The sequence below is a fragment of the Hypomesus transpacificus genome, chromosome 4, assembly GCF_021917145.1.
Source record: "Hypomesus transpacificus isolate Combined female chromosome 4, fHypTra1, whole genome shotgun sequence".
NCBI lineage: Eukaryota > Metazoa > Chordata > Actinopteri > Osmeriformes > Osmeridae > Hypomesus > Hypomesus transpacificus.
In genome coordinates, this window is record NC_061063.1 from 10,542,808 (window position 1) to 10,564,537 (window position 21,730).

Consider the following 21,730-nt stretch of genomic DNA (forward strand, 5'->3'; position numbering starts at 1 on the left):
ATGTCTGAGAATAAAGACATTCCTGGTCAGCCATGGCCACATATGAGAGACGTTCTAAAATGTGGGCTTCAAAAAGGATTCCTGGTGAATGCACTGCGTGTCTAGTGTCTTTTTGTATTGATGTATTAATATGATGTGACTTTAACTTGAGTGAAAAAGTGTAGTCAGTACTTTAACTTTTACTAGAGTCTTTTTACACATGAGTATCTGTACTTCTACTTGAGTGAAGGAGGTGTGTACTTAAGCCATGTCTGATATAAAATATAGATGGCTTCTACAAAACAAATATATTTTATTGATCCTTTCAGTTATATTTGAAGTATTAAGACACCAACCAAGACACTGACTCCATTATTTATTTGACAACACAGGCTACATGAAACAAGCAGAGTTGGGGTTCACAGACAAATGTCTGCACAGTCCAAATAACATTTCTTTATTTTTCATCTTCCTTAAACCTTATGAATTAAGACTTATAAATATACATAAATATACTGTGCTAACATAAGACACAATCAAAGTTCATAGTAGGTAAACCAAGGATTATGCATGTTTTCAGAATTGCATTCAAAAACAGAAAAAAATGAATATTAGTATTTCTGTGTAAAGAGCAGAGATAGAAATGTTCTACAATGACCAAGTGTAAATAAACATAGGTATAAATGCTACAAATATAGAAATATATGACAATAGAAAAAAGATATTTTATCTTGAACATGAGAATATTGCTTTTCATCATTATCAGTGATTCTTTGGAATACAGGAAAATTGCAGTATGTAAATTAAAACGACAAACCTATGATATTATTCATCCATACAGTCTCTGATAAGATAACTTCTTCAGGCATTTCCATCCCTTCCAGGGATCAATAAGGGCTGATATTCTCGACTTTATAATATTGAGTTGATGACTTGATAGTAAACAAATCATTGCACAGGACACAAGAACTGAGATGCTGAAAGGTCCGTCTGTTTATGATCCTTACGTCCTCTCAGTTTAACCTCTACAGGACCTGACCATGAAATGGAACAGGAGGCTTGATTAACACCTCTTGCTGCAGCACTTGACACTATTCCTTCATGTATTGCGGCACCTAAACATGTGCAGTCGTTTAAGAAGTCCAATGAACAGGCATGCTAGTCTACCATTGGTCAATTGGAGTTGGTGCTTCATTATTACAAATTAGGTAAACCGAACATTCTATTTGATACACTTTAATCATTGATAAACAAAAAATATGTTCCCTATCCAGTCAAAAGGCACTTCGTTTTTTTAACAACCAACAGAGCTACATATCCAAACTAAAGCTCTATACAAAACTAACTGTTAGGCATTTACAAATTGCTAAAAAGTCAATGGTCCACTAGTCATACTCTCTGGTGGGGTTTGTTTTGAGAGATACAAAGTACATGCAACATGACCGTAAGAGAACGGATCAGACATTTTATTTCGTATTGAATGTTAAGTCTATTTTAACGTCCTTCAGTGAAATGTACAACCTGGACGATTATCTGTCTCCTGGGCCTCCTGTGCGCTACTGTCCTGCCTGCCCACGTGGACGCTGTAAACATGTTTGGTATGCTGTCTCCCCTCAGGCCTCTGCTACGCGCTGCTTTGGACAGAGTTGCTGGAGAGGTCATTCCGGATGATCTCGTTAACTGTGAAGAGAGAAGAGGAAAACGTCAGGAACTAAATCCCTCGAGCGTTCATTACAATGAGAGTACAGTATTAGAAGGTACAAGACTGTGAAGAACTTGTCTTCCTGCCTACAGCCCCATTGTGCTTGTTTCCTGGAAGACCCCATCCACCTATCAACTGTGTTCTTTGGCTGATGAGAGGGAAATGATCAAACACTATAGGGTCTGGCTGTAGAAGCTATGTAAACACCAGGCTCTGATTAAGAAGGAAACAGCGACCATCTTATTTGGATTGAAAGTCTGCCATAACCTGCATGATTGACTAAGTTCAGGGGAAAGACCTCTTGTGTTAAAACAAAAACAAAGAATCAGGTCAGGTTTTCTCTCAAGAACTCAAAGATAAAGCTACAAGGGAGGTTTGGGGAACACCCCTGGACCCAGGCTAGGAGGAACCCCATGACCGAGGCATTGGAAGCCAGGCCAGAGAGCCTTCAGAGGGATTCCCCCTGGCTGGACTCTGGCCTTGAAGCTAAGCGGTTCCCATAGCCAGAAGTCTGGGGCCTGGAACAGATGCCTGGAAATCTGAGTCCCTTCGGACGATGGGTCAGGCCTTGTTTCACATGCAGCAACAGTGCTGCTCCATCTGACACTCCCCATTTCCCTCTCTTGATCCCCCTTCCTTCCTCCCTTCCTTCCTTCCTGCAGAGGTTGGGTGTGCCTGGGGCCACATTGTTTGACTGGGCATGAACTAGGAAAGCCTTCAATGTGTTTACATGATTAAGGTAGATTTTTCTTTGGTCCAAACATGCCACAGGCGCTTAGCCTGACGTTGTCATACTCATAATTCTAGTCAGAATATGAGTCTGAGAACTCTCCGTTGGGCTTTGACTACAGGGCGTGTTTCAAACGAGCCTGGAAAACAAATGCCTCTTCGCTCAATTGGATAGATCTACAACCAATCAGAGCAACAGAGTATGTGATGTATGTTAAGCATGCATAGTTGTTGTCAACAGAACTAAACTACAAGCAGACTTGAAGTATGCTTGAAGAATGAATACAAACGATTTTTGCCGGTGTTGTAAAATTAATTTAAGGGTAGGGAGAGTACTTGTTCACACGGTCAACCTTTTTGAGCGAAACAATAAAGGGCAATGCATATACGAAGTTCTCCGTTTAGGATTACAACTCCATCGGGGCCATCTGATAAATTAAACTTTTACCGAATCCCGTAGGAAGGACGGCAAAAACATATTTTCCATCGACAAATGCCTTGATTGCGTCTCTCTGTTCCTCTTTCAAAATGAATGCGCTGTCGATGTCTTCTAAAACAGACTCGATGGCAGTATCATAACATCCCAGATCTCCAGCGGTAGCCATGTTTGTTCAAAACAAATTCAACTTAAGCGCTCTTTTGTGACGTGGGTGATTACGTTACTGTTGATCATCTGTCCATCATCGTATAAAGCCCGCCCTGGCAATTTAATTGGTTTGCCCAGATTCTGGTTTTCTGTAGTTGGTCCCCAATACGAGACCCTCCAGACCCAACTTCCCGACCAAATTTTTTTGGGGGCGGGGAGAAGTTGGGCTGGCAGCCAGGCTAACAGGCGCTAGCAAAACTGTGAAATACCTTTATCCCACATACACAAACACACAAGCACACGCAAGCACACACACAAGCACACACACAAGCACACACACTCTCAAGCTCTTGTTCCTGGTGTTGAGGAATAGTGGCTGCTGTCTATCTTCCACACACACAACCAATCAGCTCCTCCGGAAGATGCAACAGGAAGTAGAATAAATTAGAAAGTACATTTTGGTCTCAAATTACAAAAATGTTCAGTAAACTCCTTTGTCGCCTCAGAGTACAGAACACATAATTCAGCACACAGTTCAGTTTCTAGATGCATAAGGAGTGTGTTGGGCTGACTGATTAAACTGAGAGCAAATTTCACATTAATGTTTTACATAAACACATCAAAGCTATTTTGTACCTTTGAGGACAGGGGTGACCAAAGTACCAAAGTATTATTTATTCTCAGGTATCAAATCACGTCTTGATTGGTCATGTCGTGCATATAGAAAACAAAAGAGATCCCGATGTAGTTTCCAAAGGTTAAAATTATAACGTTTTATCAGTGCCATGCATCACGGTCTGACTCAGAGCGAGCTGTGAGAGGCTAAAGCAGACATCTGGCAGTGGAGACCTTAAGATACTGGATTCCTCTTAAAAGAGCTTAGAACACTAAGCCTGTAGGAGCAAACCAGCAGACCAGGTTTCAAGGTCAATTCGACCAAAACAATAACAACTGTAGAATTTGATGTGGATGTAGCAGACAGTAAACAACAAAGACAGACAAAGTTTACAGTAAGAATAAGCACAAGTAGATTCGTATTATTTTGTTTTGAACTCGAGTGTTTGTACCTATTTTATAACTTTTATGACACAGAACTGTGTCATATTAAAGCCTTACTCAGCCCTGGGAGTGATCATCTACTGTTTACACCAGTTGCCACGGGCAACTTGTCATCCTGCTGCCACATTTCATGTGAGGGATCTAATTAAAACACTCAAAACCTGGATGTCTGTGTTTGTTTACAGATGTCTGAAGCTCCACACCCCTCATCAGAACACTCTAAATAGTCTCCACACTTAGATGAGTTCAGGGCGCGTGAACCTTGTTACACAACCTGCAGACACACCATGACAAGAGTTGAGTTCATCAGACTGGAGCGTCTCATAAAAAGACAAAACAACAACTTATTAAACCATGTACCACGAGTGACTCATCTGTATTTCACAACTAACAAGACTAGTTTCGGTCGTAAACTATTGCAGATTATTAATAATAATGTAAAATTCTAACCACCAGCTACTCTAGGGTTATCTACGATGAAGGTTTGAGGTATTATATGGGTTGTTCTACTGTCTGACAAGATACCACAACCACAAAAGAGTTACTTATGATACATTGGTGATTGTCTGCACTGTGCAATTCACTACTGTAAATTAGATGTTAAATCAAATTGCTAAATTGCTGCACTGTAGTTTTAAGATACTATTGTGTTGTCCTTCACTGTCTGGGATCTGAGATGTGGTTAGTCTGCAATGTGGCTAGAAAACACTAGCGGTTCCTTGACTGACCACCAAAACATCGTTAGAACTCTGCACTTCTGACTTTCTGGAAGCACGATTTGTACATCGCTCTGGATGAAAGCATCTGCTAAATGAATAAACTGTACAATCTTGAGTACAATGTGGAGTGGCTTTCTATTCATCTCAAGTTACAGTTACTCATATCAGGACATGGAATCATGGATATACAGTAATCTAAGAAGCAGCTTCCTGTCTGATTGAGATGCAAGGCAGCTGGAGATGGTGATTACCAGAGCCTGGGGCTGCATGAGCTGGACTAGGAACACAAGCAGGAAGTTAGGAACCCACAAACAATTAGCTGGGCCATGCTGTTCGCCTCATCAATGCTTCAAACGCATCAACACAATTCTGTTGATGACTATCTGTCAACACAATACTACAGGACACACTATAGGGTACTAGCTGCCTTTGATACCTACAAATAACCTCCACAGGACAGTGTAGTGTGGGACAGCTAAAGGGAGGGAGTGGGGGGAAGGAAGGAAGGAAGGAAGGAAGGAAGGAAGGAAGGAAGGAAGGAAGGAAGGAAGGAAGGAAGGAAGGAAGGAAGGAAGGAAGGAAGGAAGAACGAAGGCTAGTTGCCCTGAATGTCCATTAGGTCCTTTTGGATTTGGGTACATGAGCAGTACTAGGCATGATGACAGCATATGGAGAGATGTTCATATGAGGATAATCAGGGAATCTGGAGCCATAATTAGGTTTGTATGTACATTTATTCAGTGGATCAGGACAAACTCACCATCATCAAGGTACATCTGGTCCAGTTCCTGTGGTTCCTGCTTGACGCTGACAGTAAGCGAGGGGGGGCTTCCATCCTTGTGAAGGCTGGAGGGCAGACGGCTGACCTCTGGGGTCCTGGGGGCCAGCTGGGCCACGGGGCTGCTGTGGCCAGGCTGAGATGTCTGGCAGCAGGCAGAGGAGAGGGGCCGCTCAGGGCCAGCGGCAGGGCTGGAGGGCTGCGAGGCGGGGGAGGAGGAGGCACTGCCGGGTGGGTGGAGCCGCCCCGGGGTCTCCTGGATGATGGAGATGTGAGGGGTGGGGGACGGTGGGGCGCGAGGCTGGGGAGGACCTGCTGGGACGTACTGGGAGAGAGGTGAGGGGGACAGGGGGTGCAGTTGGGGGCTGGTGCTGGGTGAGGAGGAACAGGAGAGGGGGTGGTGTTGTTCCAGTCTCTGTTGGCAAGGGGAGTAGGGTCCGTCAGCTAGGCAGGGTCGGAGGTCAGAGGGCATCAGGCAGGGTGTGACCTGGAGAGGGGTGGGGGGCTTGGGGGCTGGGGCCAGGCCAGAGGGGGCACGCAGCAGGGACGCTTCGAAGTCGTCGAGAGGTTCCATCTTTATGGCTGGAACTGAAAACAGTGCGGAAGAGACAGGATGGAGAAAGAGATAAAGAGAAGATAGAGAAAGAGAAAGAGAGGATGATAGAGAGATTAAAAGAGACAATGATAGAGAAAAAGAGAGGATAGAGACAGAAAAAAATAGAGATAGAGAAGATAGAAAGAGCAGAATGTATCAACAGCCAGACCCAGCCTTGTGTTCTGCAGATCGACAGTGTGAGAGGGTTTGTGGCCGGCAGACACCGACAGCTTAACAAACACTCATAAATAAGATTCTGTTTCTGGACCCGGGTTCTTGCTGCTGAAAGGATGAAATGTGTCATGAAATGTCAGCTGCTTCTGCGATAAAAAAGTCATTTTTCCTTGAATTCCTCTTGGCCAGCTGTATACCTCAAAGCTTGCATGAAGAAATATGTTTCTGCTGCACGGGCTTCATACGCAACTGTTTTCTATGACTTTAAATACATTTATGTTTTCTCTGGAAGAAAAAAAAGGGTTGTCTCAATATTCTCCATAGACCTTAAAATATGAGGAGAGAACAGTGCCAGAACTCAGAAACTGACGTGGTTTGGGAAAGTAGTATTGAAACTATACTGAGTAACCGTACGGTATCCGACGTACTGTGTCACTGGACATGATAAAGATTTTATAATATCCTATATAGGATGGTCATATTCCATTCATGTACCTGAGGGATCGTAGTCCTGCCTTCTTCCCACTCACTCTGCCCAACAGCGCCAGAACTCAAGAAACGTCCAGAAAGTTTCAGGAAGTCAAAAAAGGACTTGTAGTTATGTAAAGGGATTATGCTTGCAAACATTTAAAAATAGTTTTAATAGTCAAGTAACACACTTGACATATTACAACTTTACAGATAGGGCCTTGCAACCGCAGAGGTCTGTAGGTCAGATGCAACCGCAGAGGTCTGTAGGTCAGCAGAGGTCTGTAGGTCAGCAGAGGTCTGTAGGTCAGCAGAGGTCTGTAGGTCAGCAGAGGTCTGTAGGTCAGATGCAACCGCAGAGGTCTGTAGGTCAGATGCAACCGCAGAGGTCTGTAGGTCAGATGCAACCGCAGAGGTCTGTAGGTCAGCAGAGGTCTGTAGGTCAGATGCAACCGCAGAGGTCTGTAGGTCAGCAGAGGTCTGTAGGTCTCTGTAGGTCAGCAGAGGTCTGTAGGTCAGCAGAGGTCTGTAGGTCAGATCCAAACGTTGTTGTTTGTTTGTGGAGTTCTGAAGCAGTTCTCTCCTCATTTTCAGAGAGGCAGCAGAACCAAAGGCAGCAGAACCCGAGGCAGCAGAACGTGAGGCAGCAGAACCCGAGACAGCAGAACCCGAGGCAGCAGAACGTGAGGCAGCAGAACCCGAGGAAGCAGAACCCGAGACAGCACAACGCGAGGGAGTTCATGGTGCAACTCCATGAAGCTAACCAGAGGCTGGAGAAGCTTTGAGAGTAGTGATTCAGGGACCCTGGATGAGTTTAGAGAGTCCTTCAATCCTGTAGGACTTGGCCACCACTGTAGATTCCTGTGTGGACCAGATTGTTGAGTTTTGAGAAAGGGCTTTCAATCTGTTCCTGTTTCTAATGCAGAACAGACTTCCAGAGTCATGTCCTGAGAGAGCCGACCGGCTGCTCTCAGCTCGCTGAGACGGTTTACGACCAGGGATTATTTTTCATCAACAAAACATATGGTTTACCTTTCTATTTGGAGGTACGCTCTTTTGGATAAATAACTGTTTGATAAGTTTATTGCTAAATAGAGCATGTCTTTAAATGCTACTCAGGCCAAGCAAAATATTATTTATATGTTTACTTTACTTCCAAGGTATAAATAAGTACACAGATGCTTACATATTTCAAAGTTGTCAACAGGTATATGAATCAGTACATTTTAAGTACACTTCCAATTATGTGGAAAAAGATGAAGATGAATATATGAAAATGTATTACGCTGTAATGGAATACATAAAAATTCGATTTAAGTGAACTCTTTTTCAGTAGGGAGATCACTACTCAACACTTCCTTCTCACATGAAATAAGTTTAACTGACAGATGACCAGCTCCAAGCAATCTGTCAACAAGAACCCACGAGGAACTCTGATGAGATGAGGCCCTCCAGCCACAGCACCTACTTTGAGGCCCATGAGAGGAACTTGGTCTGTCTGTACCGGATAGACCAACGCACAGATGAATGAAGGATGTTTGCCTCGTCACACAAGTGTGTGCCGGAGTCTGCAGTGTACAAATCTGAGACTGTATTTCTCCCCTTAATCACCTGCTGTCCCTCTTTATTATAAACCCTTGCAAATCACCAGACAAAATGTCGCTCATTATTAAGTAGAGAGAGAGAGAGAGAGAGAGAGAGAGAGAGAGAGAAGATGAGAGAAAGGAGAGAGCTTACTGTTAGCAGACACATAGGTGAAACTCTGGTATTGGCTCCTTTTCCTTTTGCCGTTGCAAACGTAGAAGTTGACGAGGACGGGGTTGGACAAACTCTGCTTCCGGTAGGGAGGGACCTCCAGCAGGAGGGACGTCTGCAAGCCAAACCACAGACACAATCAAGACTCACGTTCCTAACAGTGAAGGTCCTGTCTGTGTCTGTAAAAATGAATACTTGATTTTTCATTGTGGAAGGAAAAAACATATTTTTTACTTGATGAATGAAGATAATATTTTGGGGAACCAAGTTTGACTACTTCTTGGAAGGCAAAGTAATTCCTTTTCTTTAAGACTAAGCTAGAGTCTTCTCCTGTCTTCCCTAAGGGGCCGGACAGTCAAGGACACCTGGGACAGTCAAGGACACCTGGGCCGGTCAAGGACACCTGGGACAGTCAAGGACACCTGGGGCAGCAGCACGGTGACTCACTCCCAGAGCAGGTGCACTCCTTCACATCCAGACAGCGTCTAATCCCCCAGCTATCTCCCGACGTCCCAGGAGCGGGTCCTCTGGGGAACTCCTGGTGCTTCCCAGCCCCCAGCTGTGTCTAACCCAGACAACACTCTCCTACCCTGGGGAGCCTGAGCTCTGACAACCTGCTACTAACACTGTTTCCCCAAACAGCCTTTAAGACTGAAAGGAGCATATTTCAGACCACAGCTCTTCCAGCTCCAGGGCTGTGATTTGCGTCATAAAGAAGTACTGACAGTTAACTCTTTGTCCTCATGAGCAAAAATATCAAGCAACAGTTGTGTCTTTTATGCTTCTAACTTACAGATATGGACGAGTCCTTGTCCACCTTGGCCTCTGTCTCCCACAGGTGGTGACCATCTGGAACGACGCAAAGCAAACAACTGCATTCAGATGTACAGTAAACAGGAAGTGCATTATGGGATTCAAGTTCAAGTCAACAGCAACGTCATGAGTGCTGTTATTTTGAGCTCTGACATTTGAAAACATCAAGGCCACAGGGGAGAAACAGAAACATGAAGAGAAAAATCATCATCAAATTTAATGTGTAACGTGAAAGACTTAGAACCGATAGTGTTGTGAAACATAATTGTGTTGTGAAAAAGTATTGTGTGAACGGTGAATTATGGTGTTTTAGGAGGTCTGAGAGTTTCATCTCCCAGAAAGAAAGAAAGAAAGAAAGACTGTGGAGGGGATCAAACCAAAAGAGAGTGAAATCTGATTCATTCGAAACTTGGCGTTTTCTCGTCTTTGGGAGATGAAAAATACCCTGATTTTGTTCCATGGTAGGACCCCTACACACCGTGATGGTTAATGTGATCATAAAAGAGAGGTTCCGATTACTAGTGGGCTGAACTGGAAGATAAGGACTTGAGTCATCTTTTTCCACCCACCAACACTCTTTGTAAATAGCCCAATTAAAAAAATAGGCTTTTGTCGTACAACATTTATTTCAAGTTTCAGAGAATCTTTTTTTGTGTCACATTCTGGTAATGTGTCTCCTTTTAACTTGGCGCATACCATGTTTTCCCAAATGGCACTGAAACAAGGCATTGGGCAATTGTCAGATGTGTGAAAATGTTATTGGTCATAACAAAACCTTCAAGAATTAAATACAACTGTGTCCATTCCCAGCTCGTATAAATCAAGATGTGAGTTAACTAACTGCTGGTCTTGGTCTTCCTGTGTCTGCAGTGCTGACTCAGTGATACACCCAGACCACAGTCACACGGCACAGGCGGGAGATGCACATCTGCGAGGAGATGGACTCTTCTAGATGCTGTGGCGTAACATGATGCACCTCCCCTCCTCCCCCTTTCATCCCTCAATCTGGGAAACCCTCCAGACAGAGAATCTAGGAAGGCTACCTCCACCCGCAGAAGAAAACATGTTTTTCAGATATTCTCTCCTTTCCCCTCTCTCTCTGTCTCTCTCTCTGTCAGTCTGTCTCCCTCCTCTTTCCCTGGTCCCATTGGTTGGACAATACTTCTCTAACCTGCGGTTTACTCAAGTAATTACCTTGGTAAGGCAGACAACGCTGTGCAGTGAAAGAACGCCCTGGTCTTCTGTACACAGTTGCACCAGCCTAAGGGGACCATGTAAAGTACACAATACAGCTGTTTGTCAAGGAGAGTTTACAAGAGGAATCAAACAGCTCCTTGTGCTCTTAATTAGTGGGGGAGGGAAGGGATAGGGAGGGAGGGAGGCCTGGGAGGGAGGGAGGGAGGCCTGGGAGGGAGGGAGGCGTGGGGGGGAGGCCTGGGAGGCCTGGGGGGGAGGGAGGGAGGCCTGGGGGGGAGGGAGGGAGGGAGGCCTGGGGGGGAGGCCTGGGGGGGAGGGAGGGAGGCGTGGGGGGGAGGGAGGGAGGCGTGGGGGGGAGGCCTGGGGGGAAGGCCTGGGGGGGAGGGAGGCCTGGGGGGGAGGGAGGGAGGCGTGGGGGGGAGGCCTGGGGGGAAGGGAGGGAGGCGTGGGGGGGAGGCCTGGGGGGAAGGCCTGGGGGGGAGGGAGGCCTGGGGGGGAGGCCTGGGGGGAGGGCTGGGAAGAAATTGTTCAATGTCATCTCTACAGAATACAGACAGCAATAATAACTGGGAAAATATTCCCTAATCTATGGCCATTAAACAGGCCTGTAGTTTCAGAAACCATACATTCTACTTTATGGACCTATTAAACTCACTGTTCACAGCACATGCATGCAGTTGTTTATGAAAATGGCCATTGTTCGTGGTCGTGCCTGCAGCCAGCCAAACCTCATTACAGTGTGACGTGGAAGTCACTGCGGAGGGCTTTGAGCGATGAGAAGTCTGCTGTATGTCTCTTCACTAACACAGTAACTATGAGCAGTCTGCTGTATGTCTCTTCACTAACACAGTAACTATGAGCAGTCTGCTGTATGTCTCTTCACTAACACAGTAACTATGAGCAGTCTGCTGTATGTCTCTTCACTAACACAGCAACTATGAGCAGTCTGCTGTATGTCTCTTCACTAACACAGCAACTATGAGCAGTCTGCTGTATGTCTCTTCACTAACACAGTAACTATGAGCAGTTGAGTTCTGGGTTTAATAAGTGTTAGCATTATGCAGATTGGAGAGAGTTACCTGCTCCACCTGTGTGCTGGCTCTCCTCACAGGCTCAGAGGCTCAGAGGTCACGGTCAGGGGTCAAACAGGTGGTCCTGAGAAGATCCTGAATAGGTCTAACCCTGAGCCTGAGGACGTGCAGGTCATGTGCCATAGAGCTGCACCAGTCTGGTACGCTGCTGCCACTGCCAAGGACAAGAGCAGGCTGCAGCGTATCATCCGCACTGCTGAGAAGGTGATTGGCTGCAATCTGCCTTCCCTCGAGGACCTGCACACCTCGAGGACCCTGAGGCGAGCGAGGAAGATTGTGGCCGACTCCTCCCACCCTGGACACTCCCTGTTTCAGTCACTCCCCTCTGGCAGAAGGCTGCGGTCCATCAGGACCAAAACCTCACGCCACACAAACTGTTTCTTCCCTTTCGCTGTTGGCCTCTTCAACAAGGCCAAGGGTCCACACTGACTCTAATGAATTCCTACTTAAAACACATTGCATTTACACAATTGTATCTTGTACATTTGTATTTTTGTAATTGGCTACTTATATTTTATTTTATGACAACTCATATTTTATTTTATTTATACCCTTAGTATAGATAGTCCACATATTTACATGTTAGGTTCCTATATGTTTATTGTATGCACCTTCATGCCAAAGTAAATTCCTTGTCTGTGCAAACTTTCATGGCGAATAAATCCCTTTCTGATTGTGATTGAGACGAGCCAGTGGTGCCGTCCACCAGCACAGCTGGGAAAGTACTCAAAGGAGGTTTCTCCTCAGCAGCTGTCTGAGCCGGCTCCCTCACAGATCCTGGTTCTCTCTGCGCCTCTGAAGTGTTATTCACAGAGACTGGAGACATTAAGCAGGCTGGTCTACCATGCAGACTGTTCACACTGAAGGTGTTTTTTTTACACCTAAATCATTTGAAAGCTTTTATATAGTTGTATTTTTTGTTTGTTAAGAACTTGTGTTTAAAGACCAAAGCCAACGGAACATTACGGTTAAAATAGAAACAACAAAATAAAATAAATAATAAATACAATTGGGGACGAGCTCTGAGAGTAATTGTCCGAGACTGGAGTTATCAGAGGCCATCTCAGAGCAGCCAGTCACCCTGTTTAGGGTTTGGATTAGGGTTAGGGGTTAGGGATAGGGGTTTTAATTTTTAAAGAGACTAAGGCTCAACCCCTGAGGAGAGGGTTCAGACTGTGCCGGGCAGGAAGACTGGCTCTGGGGTGTTTCCATGGTAGCACTGCCCAGGAAGAGGGCTGGGCAGAGGAAGACTGGCTCTGGGGTGTTTCCATGGTAGCACTGCCCAGGAATCCAGAGCTAGTGCCAAACGGAGGGAAATCCTCCTGAGGAAGCCGAGAGCACCCCCATCCACACCCACACCAGCCCACACAGCTGGCCCCAAGGACATCTACTGAGCTGTGACTTAGCGACACAACCGGGACATTCACACCAAATGATGCTGTTTCTGTACCACGCAGGAAAGGTTTCCACATGTGCTTGTGTTTCGCTGGTTACTAAAAGATCAAGAAACATCAGCGCTACAGGAAGAGATAACACACAATAGCTTTTTTGTTTTGAAAAACAATTTCAAGTAAGCACTGCTTAATGGTCACCACACCTAGCATTCCACTCTCAAACAGAACAATACCATGTGTTCCTTCTCTTGTGAGGGTTTCACCATGTGTTTACCCTGTCACATGTTCACACTTCTCAACCTTGACCCCATGCACACCTCATATGTCTCCTCTTAAGGTACAGCGATCAAGGAAGCTGCAAACTCCTAACATCTACATCTGGAGCTGTACCTCTGACCTCCAGTCAGAATAGGCTGAGAGAGAGCAGAGATAAGCCCTGCAGAGTTAGGGTCGGGGCTCGGGGCACACACTAATGGGACATGCTGCATGGGCAATCCGGCCCTGTCCTGAACAGGCAATGGAAACTTCTGCAAATGTAAATGTGCTGGGTTAAAAATATAGCACATTAATGTTCACCACATGTGGTAGTTTGGCAGGATGGGGGATATTTTGACAGCAGGGAAAGAGGAGGGGGGGAGGGAGAGGGAGAGGGAGAGGGAGGGAGGGAGAGAGGGAGGGAGGGAGGGAGGGAGGGAGGGAGACGAGAAGAGAAGAGAAGAGAAGAGAAGAGAAGAGAAGAGAAGAGAAGAGAAGAGAAAGAAGGAGAGGGAGGGAGGGAGGGAGAGGGTGAAAGAGAGAGCAAGAGAGGGAGGGAGGGAGGGAGGGAGGGAGGGAGGGAGGGAGGGAGGGAGGGAGGGAGGGAGGGAGGGAGGGAGGGAGGGAGGGAGGGAGGGAGAAAGAGAGGGAGGGAGCGAGGGTGGAACAGCCCTGGTGTTTCTCCAGTGAGAGAGGGAGATTGGGAGCCACACACACACACATCCCTGTGGACACACACACACACACGTCCCTGTGTACACACACACACACACACACACACACACACACAGCTGTTTACCCTCTGAGCCCCAGGTCCTACCTTGTGCCTTCTCTAAGAACACCACCTTGGAGTGCTGGTGGAAGTTGTGCCCGCTGAGCAGCATCACCTCCCCCCCAGGAGCAGCGCAGCTCTGCAGGCTCTGCTTGTCCACCAGGGGAAGCTCCTGGGCCGATCTCTGGGCTGCAGGAGGGACAGCAGGGCAGGGGTGAACACAAACCCAACTACCAGGCACACCCAGGCCTCCAGACTTACAGAATGTAAACCCTGACCTCACCATCCTCACCAATACCAGTGCTGCTTGCTCCTCTGTTGATCGCGTGAGGACATCTGCTTTGTTGCTGTGTTTGTGTCTCGTGTGAGGTGTGTTTGTGTGTGTTACTTTGATGCTTTTGAAAGGCAAATATGGATCCACGTCTCTCTTCAACAATTATTCTCATAGTTGCTGAAACAGATTTTTTGCTCAGTAACAGTTGCTGTGTGGCAGCTATTGTGTCTCTCTGCAGTCTATTTGTAAAGGTTGAGGTCGTGGTTAAACCACACTATAAATGATATTACACGGGAACAGTGCACCACAGCAGAAACTGCATTCAAACCTGGGGAAGCCAGAAAGACTAGTCTCTTAGATCCACATTACGATGGACCTGACTACCGATTTGAGCTAAGTAGATCCCAACATGTTTGACAAGGCCCTACGGTTGAACTCACAGCATTCAATGGGGTTGGATGTAGCCTGAAGAGAGATGGTCCGGCCGGACGGCTGGGTGATGTGGACGCGGAACACCATCCGCACACGCGTGTTCTTGCGGCCGATGTCCGTCTCTCCCTTCCGTAGCTCGATGTCAGAGTTACGAAGTTTCAGGATGCCCGCGCAGTCGATTCTGCATAGAACAAAACCGAAAACGGTTTAGTCTTGTAGTTATGAATAAATGTAACTGTGACATGTATTAGCACTCAGCCAATAACTTTTTCATTTAGACTGTAGTCTCTATGATCATACAGGGATTCGGATTATGGTAAATTGTCGTCAGATTAAATAGCTGTAATCTGTAAATTGCTCTGTAGATAGTTAGCTATCTGACTGAGTCTCATCCCAGCATTAAAAGCGCTGCTCCTAGTGGTAGTTTTACTGCACTACAACTCCTTTCACGTTGAATCCCTGCCCTCCAATCTATTAAAGTCTCATGAAGCTATTTTATTTGAGCAGAAAACACCACTCACGCTTTCCTCAAATGTTGTCGTTAATGGTGTCTCTCGTAGAGACGAAAGGTATAGATTATATAATTCTAACTAGAATGCAAGCATTCACTACTCATTTATAATCCCCACCCCCTATTGCCAACCCTTCTGTGCCGCTAGGCTCATCAAAATATTTAAGATTTTAATAGATTTAGCCGTCCAAACTAACTCGTTTTTTCCATGACTGTGATACTCCAATACTGCTTTCCTTAAAAAGTAAAGGATCATATTTCGTACATATTTCACACTCCCTGAAATTCTTTCATAGACGCTGGGGGCTCCACTGTTGAGGCTAAGCAGTCAAGTTCTCCACCCACGCTGCCAGCGAGCAGAACGGACTGCAGACATGATGAATGCAAAGCTTCCCATTTTCCATCTTCCCATTTAAAGCCTGAACAAAGCAAATGTTGTGGCCTTTCATTTAAATAAAATGCTGAAAAATACACAAAGACACACTTAAACCCCCCCCCCCCCCCACCCACACACCCACACACCCACCCACACACACACCGCACACACACATGGCACCCACACACTCACACGGCCCTCATGTTGTTCTGAGGCAGCAGGGGCAGCTCCAGCAGCTTGGTCTGGGCCTGCAGGGTCTCGTGGCTGGCCGTGGACACCGTCTTGCCCGTGATGCGGTGGACCTGGTAGAAGGCGTGCGGGCGCAGGAGACGGTCGTCCGCCGTGCCGATGAACAGCTGAAGGCTGAGCGGCTCACTGCCGTCGTAGCCGCTGAGCTGGACGGACGGACAGGGCAGGGCAGGACAGGGCAGGGTTAGGGTTAGGGTGGACACACATTACACACTCACGTCACACAAGGGGTTCTTGTCTCTCCATACATACAAAGATGCACCTGACAGATTTGTAACAATCAGTGATAATTTCAAAAGAGTTATTCCTACACTCAGTCAACAACACACACTGACCTCCTTCCTCCAGTAATGTCAGTGCACACCACAGTACTGATACACTCAAACCCAGGAGCAAGGCTGCCACAGGGCAATAAAACCCATTCACATTTAGCAGTGCCTTGTGACCGACCACACATCCATCGTTTACCATTATCCCCTGTCCTACATGAACGCAGACCGACCTGGGACCCTGTACTGCACTGAACACCTCGGTCTCCTTTCAGAATGCTGCTGGTGCAGAGTGGGTTCCAGAACAGCTGGTGCACAGTGGGTTCTAAGAACTCTGAGTCCTTCACAGATGTTAAGACTCCCTCACAACTCAGAGCAGGGGCATTGAGCCTGGACCAGACCTGAAACCTGATAACACACTCCTGCCAACACACAGACTGCAGATACATGTCGTCTGGACACTACACCAGCTGAGAAGCTGCTGGAGGACAGCCTGGTGGAGCATGCATCGTCCACAAGATCAGAGAGACCTGAAGACGAAGCAACAAACACAGGAAAACAGTGAAGTGTATAAAGGAACTGTGTTCTCCATTCACATGGAAGTTCTCCACACGTGAGAACCAGGCTTTAGCAGAGGTGATTTACAGCACAGTGGAGCGCTGTGGAAACACTGTATATTAGTGTGAGGAAACGGACTGCTGCTTGGTCGTGCCTGTTTATTTAGGCTGCTAGGAGTGTGTGGAGGAGTCAGATGTTCTCTCTGGGGCAGAGCTGCCTGCCGCTCACTGTTCATATCACCCACCAGAGGAATTCCAACACTCTGTTCGATCATGACACCCAGGGGGGGGGGGGGGACGTCTTAGCCATGAGTGATGATCACACACACCCTCCAAAGTGCTGAGGGGGAACGTATTCATCCAGAGAGAATCCAGTGACCCCTTAGAGTCATCTGTGAGTTATCCTGAAATTATAGACTGTTCACATGGCTTAGGTCTAACTGTTGAGCCGATGTGTCTGAATACATTCACAGTATGATCATTTTATACAGCTAACTGACTGCTTGGTAACTTGGATTTTATGATTTTGTATGAAGATATATATGGAGAAAGACACAATTTCCTCTGAAGTATCATTTGTTATCCTGAACTTCAGGACACTGAAAACCTATTTGTGATCCATCTTTAATGCTCTATCGGTTTATTTCATTAATAAAAGTCTTTGTGGGCTTCAGTTGAGGGTTTTTCCTGTATGCCTGCTACCAGATGACAGCATAAACCCCCGAGCATAGCTGTGGTGTGCAGCGCTCGCACCCTGCTGGCGTCGTGTCTGAGCAGCAGCCATGAGACTGAACAGACAACACCAGGCCTCGCTGGGCCGGCCTGCGAGGGAAGCCACACAGCTTCCAGAACAAATCCTGTGAGCAAAAGTTGGTTGTTTGCAAAGCAGTGTGTGCGGTGCGATCAGGGAAAAGCACAGAGCTCGGGTTTGTCTGGGTCCTCGGACGTCTCTCTGACTTCCCCGTCTGGAGAGCCAGAAACGTGTGTGGTTTCTCCCTCCGCCCGCGCTGGCCCTGCCCTGCATGATGTCAGGATCACACACAGGAACTCAGCTACACAAAGGGAAGTCTGTTGGAGAAGCTGGAGCTGGTGGGGGCTGGGGATGGGCAAGGCAGAAGCAGAGCTTTAGAAAGAACAAGCTCTCTATTTTAGATTAGGCCTGTCTAGAGCCTTGCCGTTAAACCATTAGCACCCAATCATGGACTGAAAGGTTCTCCGTGTACAGATGTATGGGCATGCTGGACTGTGGAGGGCTATGGTTTGGCTGATTCCCCCTGGTCCAGACATCTGGGCCACAGCCCTGAGAGAATCACAAATTCTGGGGTTTGTTGCCGGGAAACGTGAGAGGCCCTACCGTCCAGATCCAGTTCTACATTCACCGTTTGACGACATCACAAACACTTTACTTCCCCCCCTAACTCAAACTCAGAGCATCTGATTTATTTACCGGGCGAAGCCAGTGGAATGGGACCGTTTTCCTGCAACCGAAGAAGACTTTCTCTGATGACACACCAAAGCTACTGCTGGTAGAAGACCATGACTGAACTTTATTGGCCACAAAACTTCAGTTTACTTCTGTCAGCGCCAGGCCATGGAAAGTGAGTCACTCCCGTCTGGACAGGAAGTGACTACACCGGGCTGTCTACTGTTTGACCAATCACATTACACTCAGAAATGTGACGTCTTTCCAACAACATCAAGAGCCAGTTAAGCTGTTTTTTAACACACACATTGCTAATCTATTTCAATGCCAGGAGATAAAGACAGACGAGTGGACAGGTTAGCATGGAGACAGGTCTGTGAGGTCTAGGAGGTCTGTTGTTAGATGGACTGGAAGAGTGTGTGTTGGTCAGGGAACCAGAGCAGACCTGCACCACGGGGTGTCCTCCCCCCATGGCCTTGACCGCCCCCCGGCTGCCCTCGGTCTCGTAGTGGGCGCGGTGGTGGGACTTGGGCTGGACGAGGATCTGCAGGCTGTAGGACCCCATGCTGGAGGGTAGCTGCCAGTCGAGGCCAGGCAGAGAGGGGCTGGAGGAGAGGACAACACTGTCAACATGATCCACTCTGCTCAGGGATGTTGTCCGGTTTAGAGGGAGTAAATGTTCACGTTTGTGAAGGGATTGTTATTTATCAGTAAACTTGAATTTTACTTGTGCTATATATGTATTTATTATATAAATAAATTAAGAAATAATAAATAAAGCTGACCTCATATACATATGTAGTAATTAGATCCCATTTTCCTTGTGATGGATATAATGTCAGTGAGAACATTTGAATGTTTCTTCTCACCTGAGATAGTGTTTGGGTTTGGACCAGGAGTACGGCAGGGGCACATCCAGGAAGCCTCCACAGTAGCCTTCCTTCTTCAAGGGCAGGCAGGAGGCCAGGTACTCCTCCTGACAGACCTCCTCAGAGCGCTGCCCCCCCCTCCCAGGCTCCACCTTCAGGCCTGCTGGCAGGCTGGCCTCCAGGCCTGTTCTCCTGGCCTTCAGAGGGATCCCCTCCCCCAAATCCACCCCAACATCCGTGGTCAGGGCGTTGATGGCCGCCACGATCGCCGAGTTGGTGTACTGGTTAGTGTTGGGCAGCCAGGATTCCTCCGTGATGCTGAGGCGGGGGGAGGTGTGGGGGGATGGCCCAGGGGAGGGCTCGGGGGTGTAGGGGGGGTGGGGGGGGTGGTGGTTGATGGAAGAAGAGCCGTTGAAGCTGTACTTCCTCTTCCCGGGGGAGCTAGGCCGCGAACCGCCTCTCTGGACACCCATCCAGAGATCTGGTCCCCCGGAGCGGGGGGAGGTGGAGGGGGAGAGGGAGCCGGGGTCCCCGGGCAGGCCCAGGGAGGAGGAGCCTCTGGGGGAGGCGCAGGGGGACTGCCAGGGGGAGTTCTGGGGGGAGTGGTCACAGGTGTAGGAGAAGCCAGACTCGTAGGAGGAGGCGTCTGAGTGGCAGCTCCGAGAGGACGCGCTGCTGGCAGGACTCAGGCAGCCCGGGTTCCGGTAACCGTCTGCGTGCGGCAGAGAGAGCGTGACCACCGAGGCCACGGGTTTGACCGCAGGGAGGCTGCTGTCCTCCGACTCCTCCTCGGGGAACTGGCCGTAGGCGGTGATCTCGATGCGAGGGCTCTCGAGGGCGGGCGCCTCGCTGGGACGCCCCCCTGGGGGCAGGAGGCTAGCGCCCACCCCCCTCATGTCCTGGGGGGGCTCGGAGCGAGGGGACGGGCAGAGAGAGAGGGCAGCAGGGCTGAGATGGAGGCTGTGGTACTGGGATAGAAGGCAGGGATTATCCAGGGAGAGGGACAGGGCCACACTGGGGGGGTAGCTTTGTGCATCTAGAAAGCAAAAACTTGAAGTCAGTTCACATATGGACCTGTCCAGATGACACAATACTTAACCATCTTTTAAAAAAAATATCCCCACAGAGATGTTTCTCTGACATACTGAATGAAGTAAGTTGCTTCCATGGTGCTGCTTGTTATAAAGTGCCAGAGCTCACTGATGCACAAAGTCAAAGTTCCTTTGCTAAACTTAGAAACAGACTACAGAGCTTTAAAGAACATTTCCGACTGACACTGATTTTATGCCACGGAATGAACCAGTTGTATGGTATGTGCCCGTACCAGTTAAAAATGGCAATAAACGTGAAAAATTAAAACTGATGATATTGTTGAATGTGGCATAATCTGAACCAGGTTTCCACCAGCGGGCTGTGGTATGATGGGCTGGTGTGCGAAGGTGCAGCGTGTTCCAGGGTTCTCTGGAGGGGCTTCCAGAACTCTGGAGAGCTTCCAGAACTCTGGAGGGCTTCCAGAACTCTGAAGGGGCTTCCAGAACTCTGGAGGGGCTTCCAGAACTCTGAAGGGCTTCCAGAACTCTGGAGGGCTTCCAGAACACCCTCCTGAGACTGACAGCAGAGGAGACACTGTCTACCCCCCCAGACTGAGACAACCCTAGACTGGGGTGAAACCAACAGGGGGAGGTGTGTGTGTGTGTGTGGGTGGGTGGTGTGTGTGCGTGGGTGGGTGGAGTGTGTGTGTGTGTGTGGGGGGGGGGGGGGGGGGGGGGTATGTGGCTGGGGTGGGGCCTGAGCAGTTTAACCACAGTCAGCAAATTAATGATAATTGACGTCACAGCACGAAGTCTCCACAGCTCAGTAGCCTATAGGCTGCAAGCAGGAAGACTATGACATCAGACCGGAATAAACCACATGACTCCCTAACTATAAGTCATGTTAAACAATAGCATTAGGATGACAGCTTTTCATATTGCCGATTGACAACAGAGGTAGACTACCAAAGCTATCAAACTCAAGTTGTGGGATCAATTACGTTCAATTGCCACACCCTCCTTTCGCCATGTACAGTAAATTAGGTATCCATTAATACAACCGTTGATTGTGAATTCAACTAGTAAAGAAAGTACCACAATATAATAATCAAGCAATAGCCCTTACAGTATATTGCTGCATATTGCAGAAACTATGCTACCTGAAGAAATAGCCAACGCCACGGGCGAGACAGATGTTTTGACTACTACTGACTGCCGTTATCAGCTTCTGCAAGCGACTCTTAGGAAAAAATGTGTTTACTGCAAAAAGAAAAACTTACCTTCTTCAGCAGATTTCATTTTTTACTATTAGTCCCAACGTAGTATATTGGTCCAAAAGTCAAACTTTAAATATGGCAGCAGCTCGATGCAATCCTTCATCCATAAATCGTCGATTTTACACTCCAATGGCTATAAAGATATCCTTTTCTGTCTCACAAGACAACCATGAAAAAAACGAACAAGCTAAAACCACAAAAAAGTCTTGAATGAGAAAGATTATATAGAGAAAACAAAACGTATCGCTGGAGAGAATAACTCTGTAACATCTGGATATGGAGAGCAGAAATGAGTCTGTAATTTGGATGCTATGTTTGGTGAAAAGCTACTTTTGGACATACACTTTTATGGTTTAGGGAGAGGGAAATCCTTCGCTCGTCTGAATCTTTGTGACG

General features: G+C 47.4%; 1 protein-coding gene across 2 annotated transcripts; it reads right to left on the reverse strand.

The window, feature by feature from the left end:
* Positions 1 to 342: 342 nt before the first annotated feature.
* Positions 343 to 21,730, reverse strand: nfatc1 (nuclear factor of activated T cells 1). Of its 2 annotated transcripts, XM_047019732.1 has the most exons (10): positions 21,338 to 21,730; positions 19,027 to 20,062; positions 18,603 to 18,762; positions 15,852 to 16,054; positions 14,781 to 14,953; positions 14,115 to 14,255; positions 9,338 to 9,393; positions 8,527 to 8,659; positions 5,535 to 6,140; positions 343 to 1,659 (listed from the first exon to the last, which is right to left on the reverse strand). In XM_047019732.1, exons 1-10 carry the CDS (start codon positions 21,354 to 21,356, stop codon positions 1,604 to 1,606), a joined length of 2,583 nt encoding a protein of 860 aa, XP_046875688.1. In that variant the 5' UTR covers positions 21,357 to 21,730; the 3' UTR covers positions 343 to 1,603. The 2 variants fall into 2 exon arrangements, with proteins under 2 accessions (XP_046875688.1, XP_046875689.1); XM_047019733.1 differs by lacking the exon at positions 5,535 to 6,140.

Bases quoted from the DNA above. Each gene is read 5' to 3' on its own strand.
- nfatc1 (XM_047019732.1), bottom strand. The intron at 14,256-14,780 runs GTGAGTTCAACC...TCCCTCCTGCAG, and splicing joins ATCCAACCCCATTGAATGCT to CCCAGAGATCGGCCCAGGAG. The intron at 6,141-8,526 runs GTAAGCTCTCTC...CACTGTTTTCAG, and splicing joins CACCTATGTGTCTGCTAACA to TTCCAGCCATAAAGATGGAA.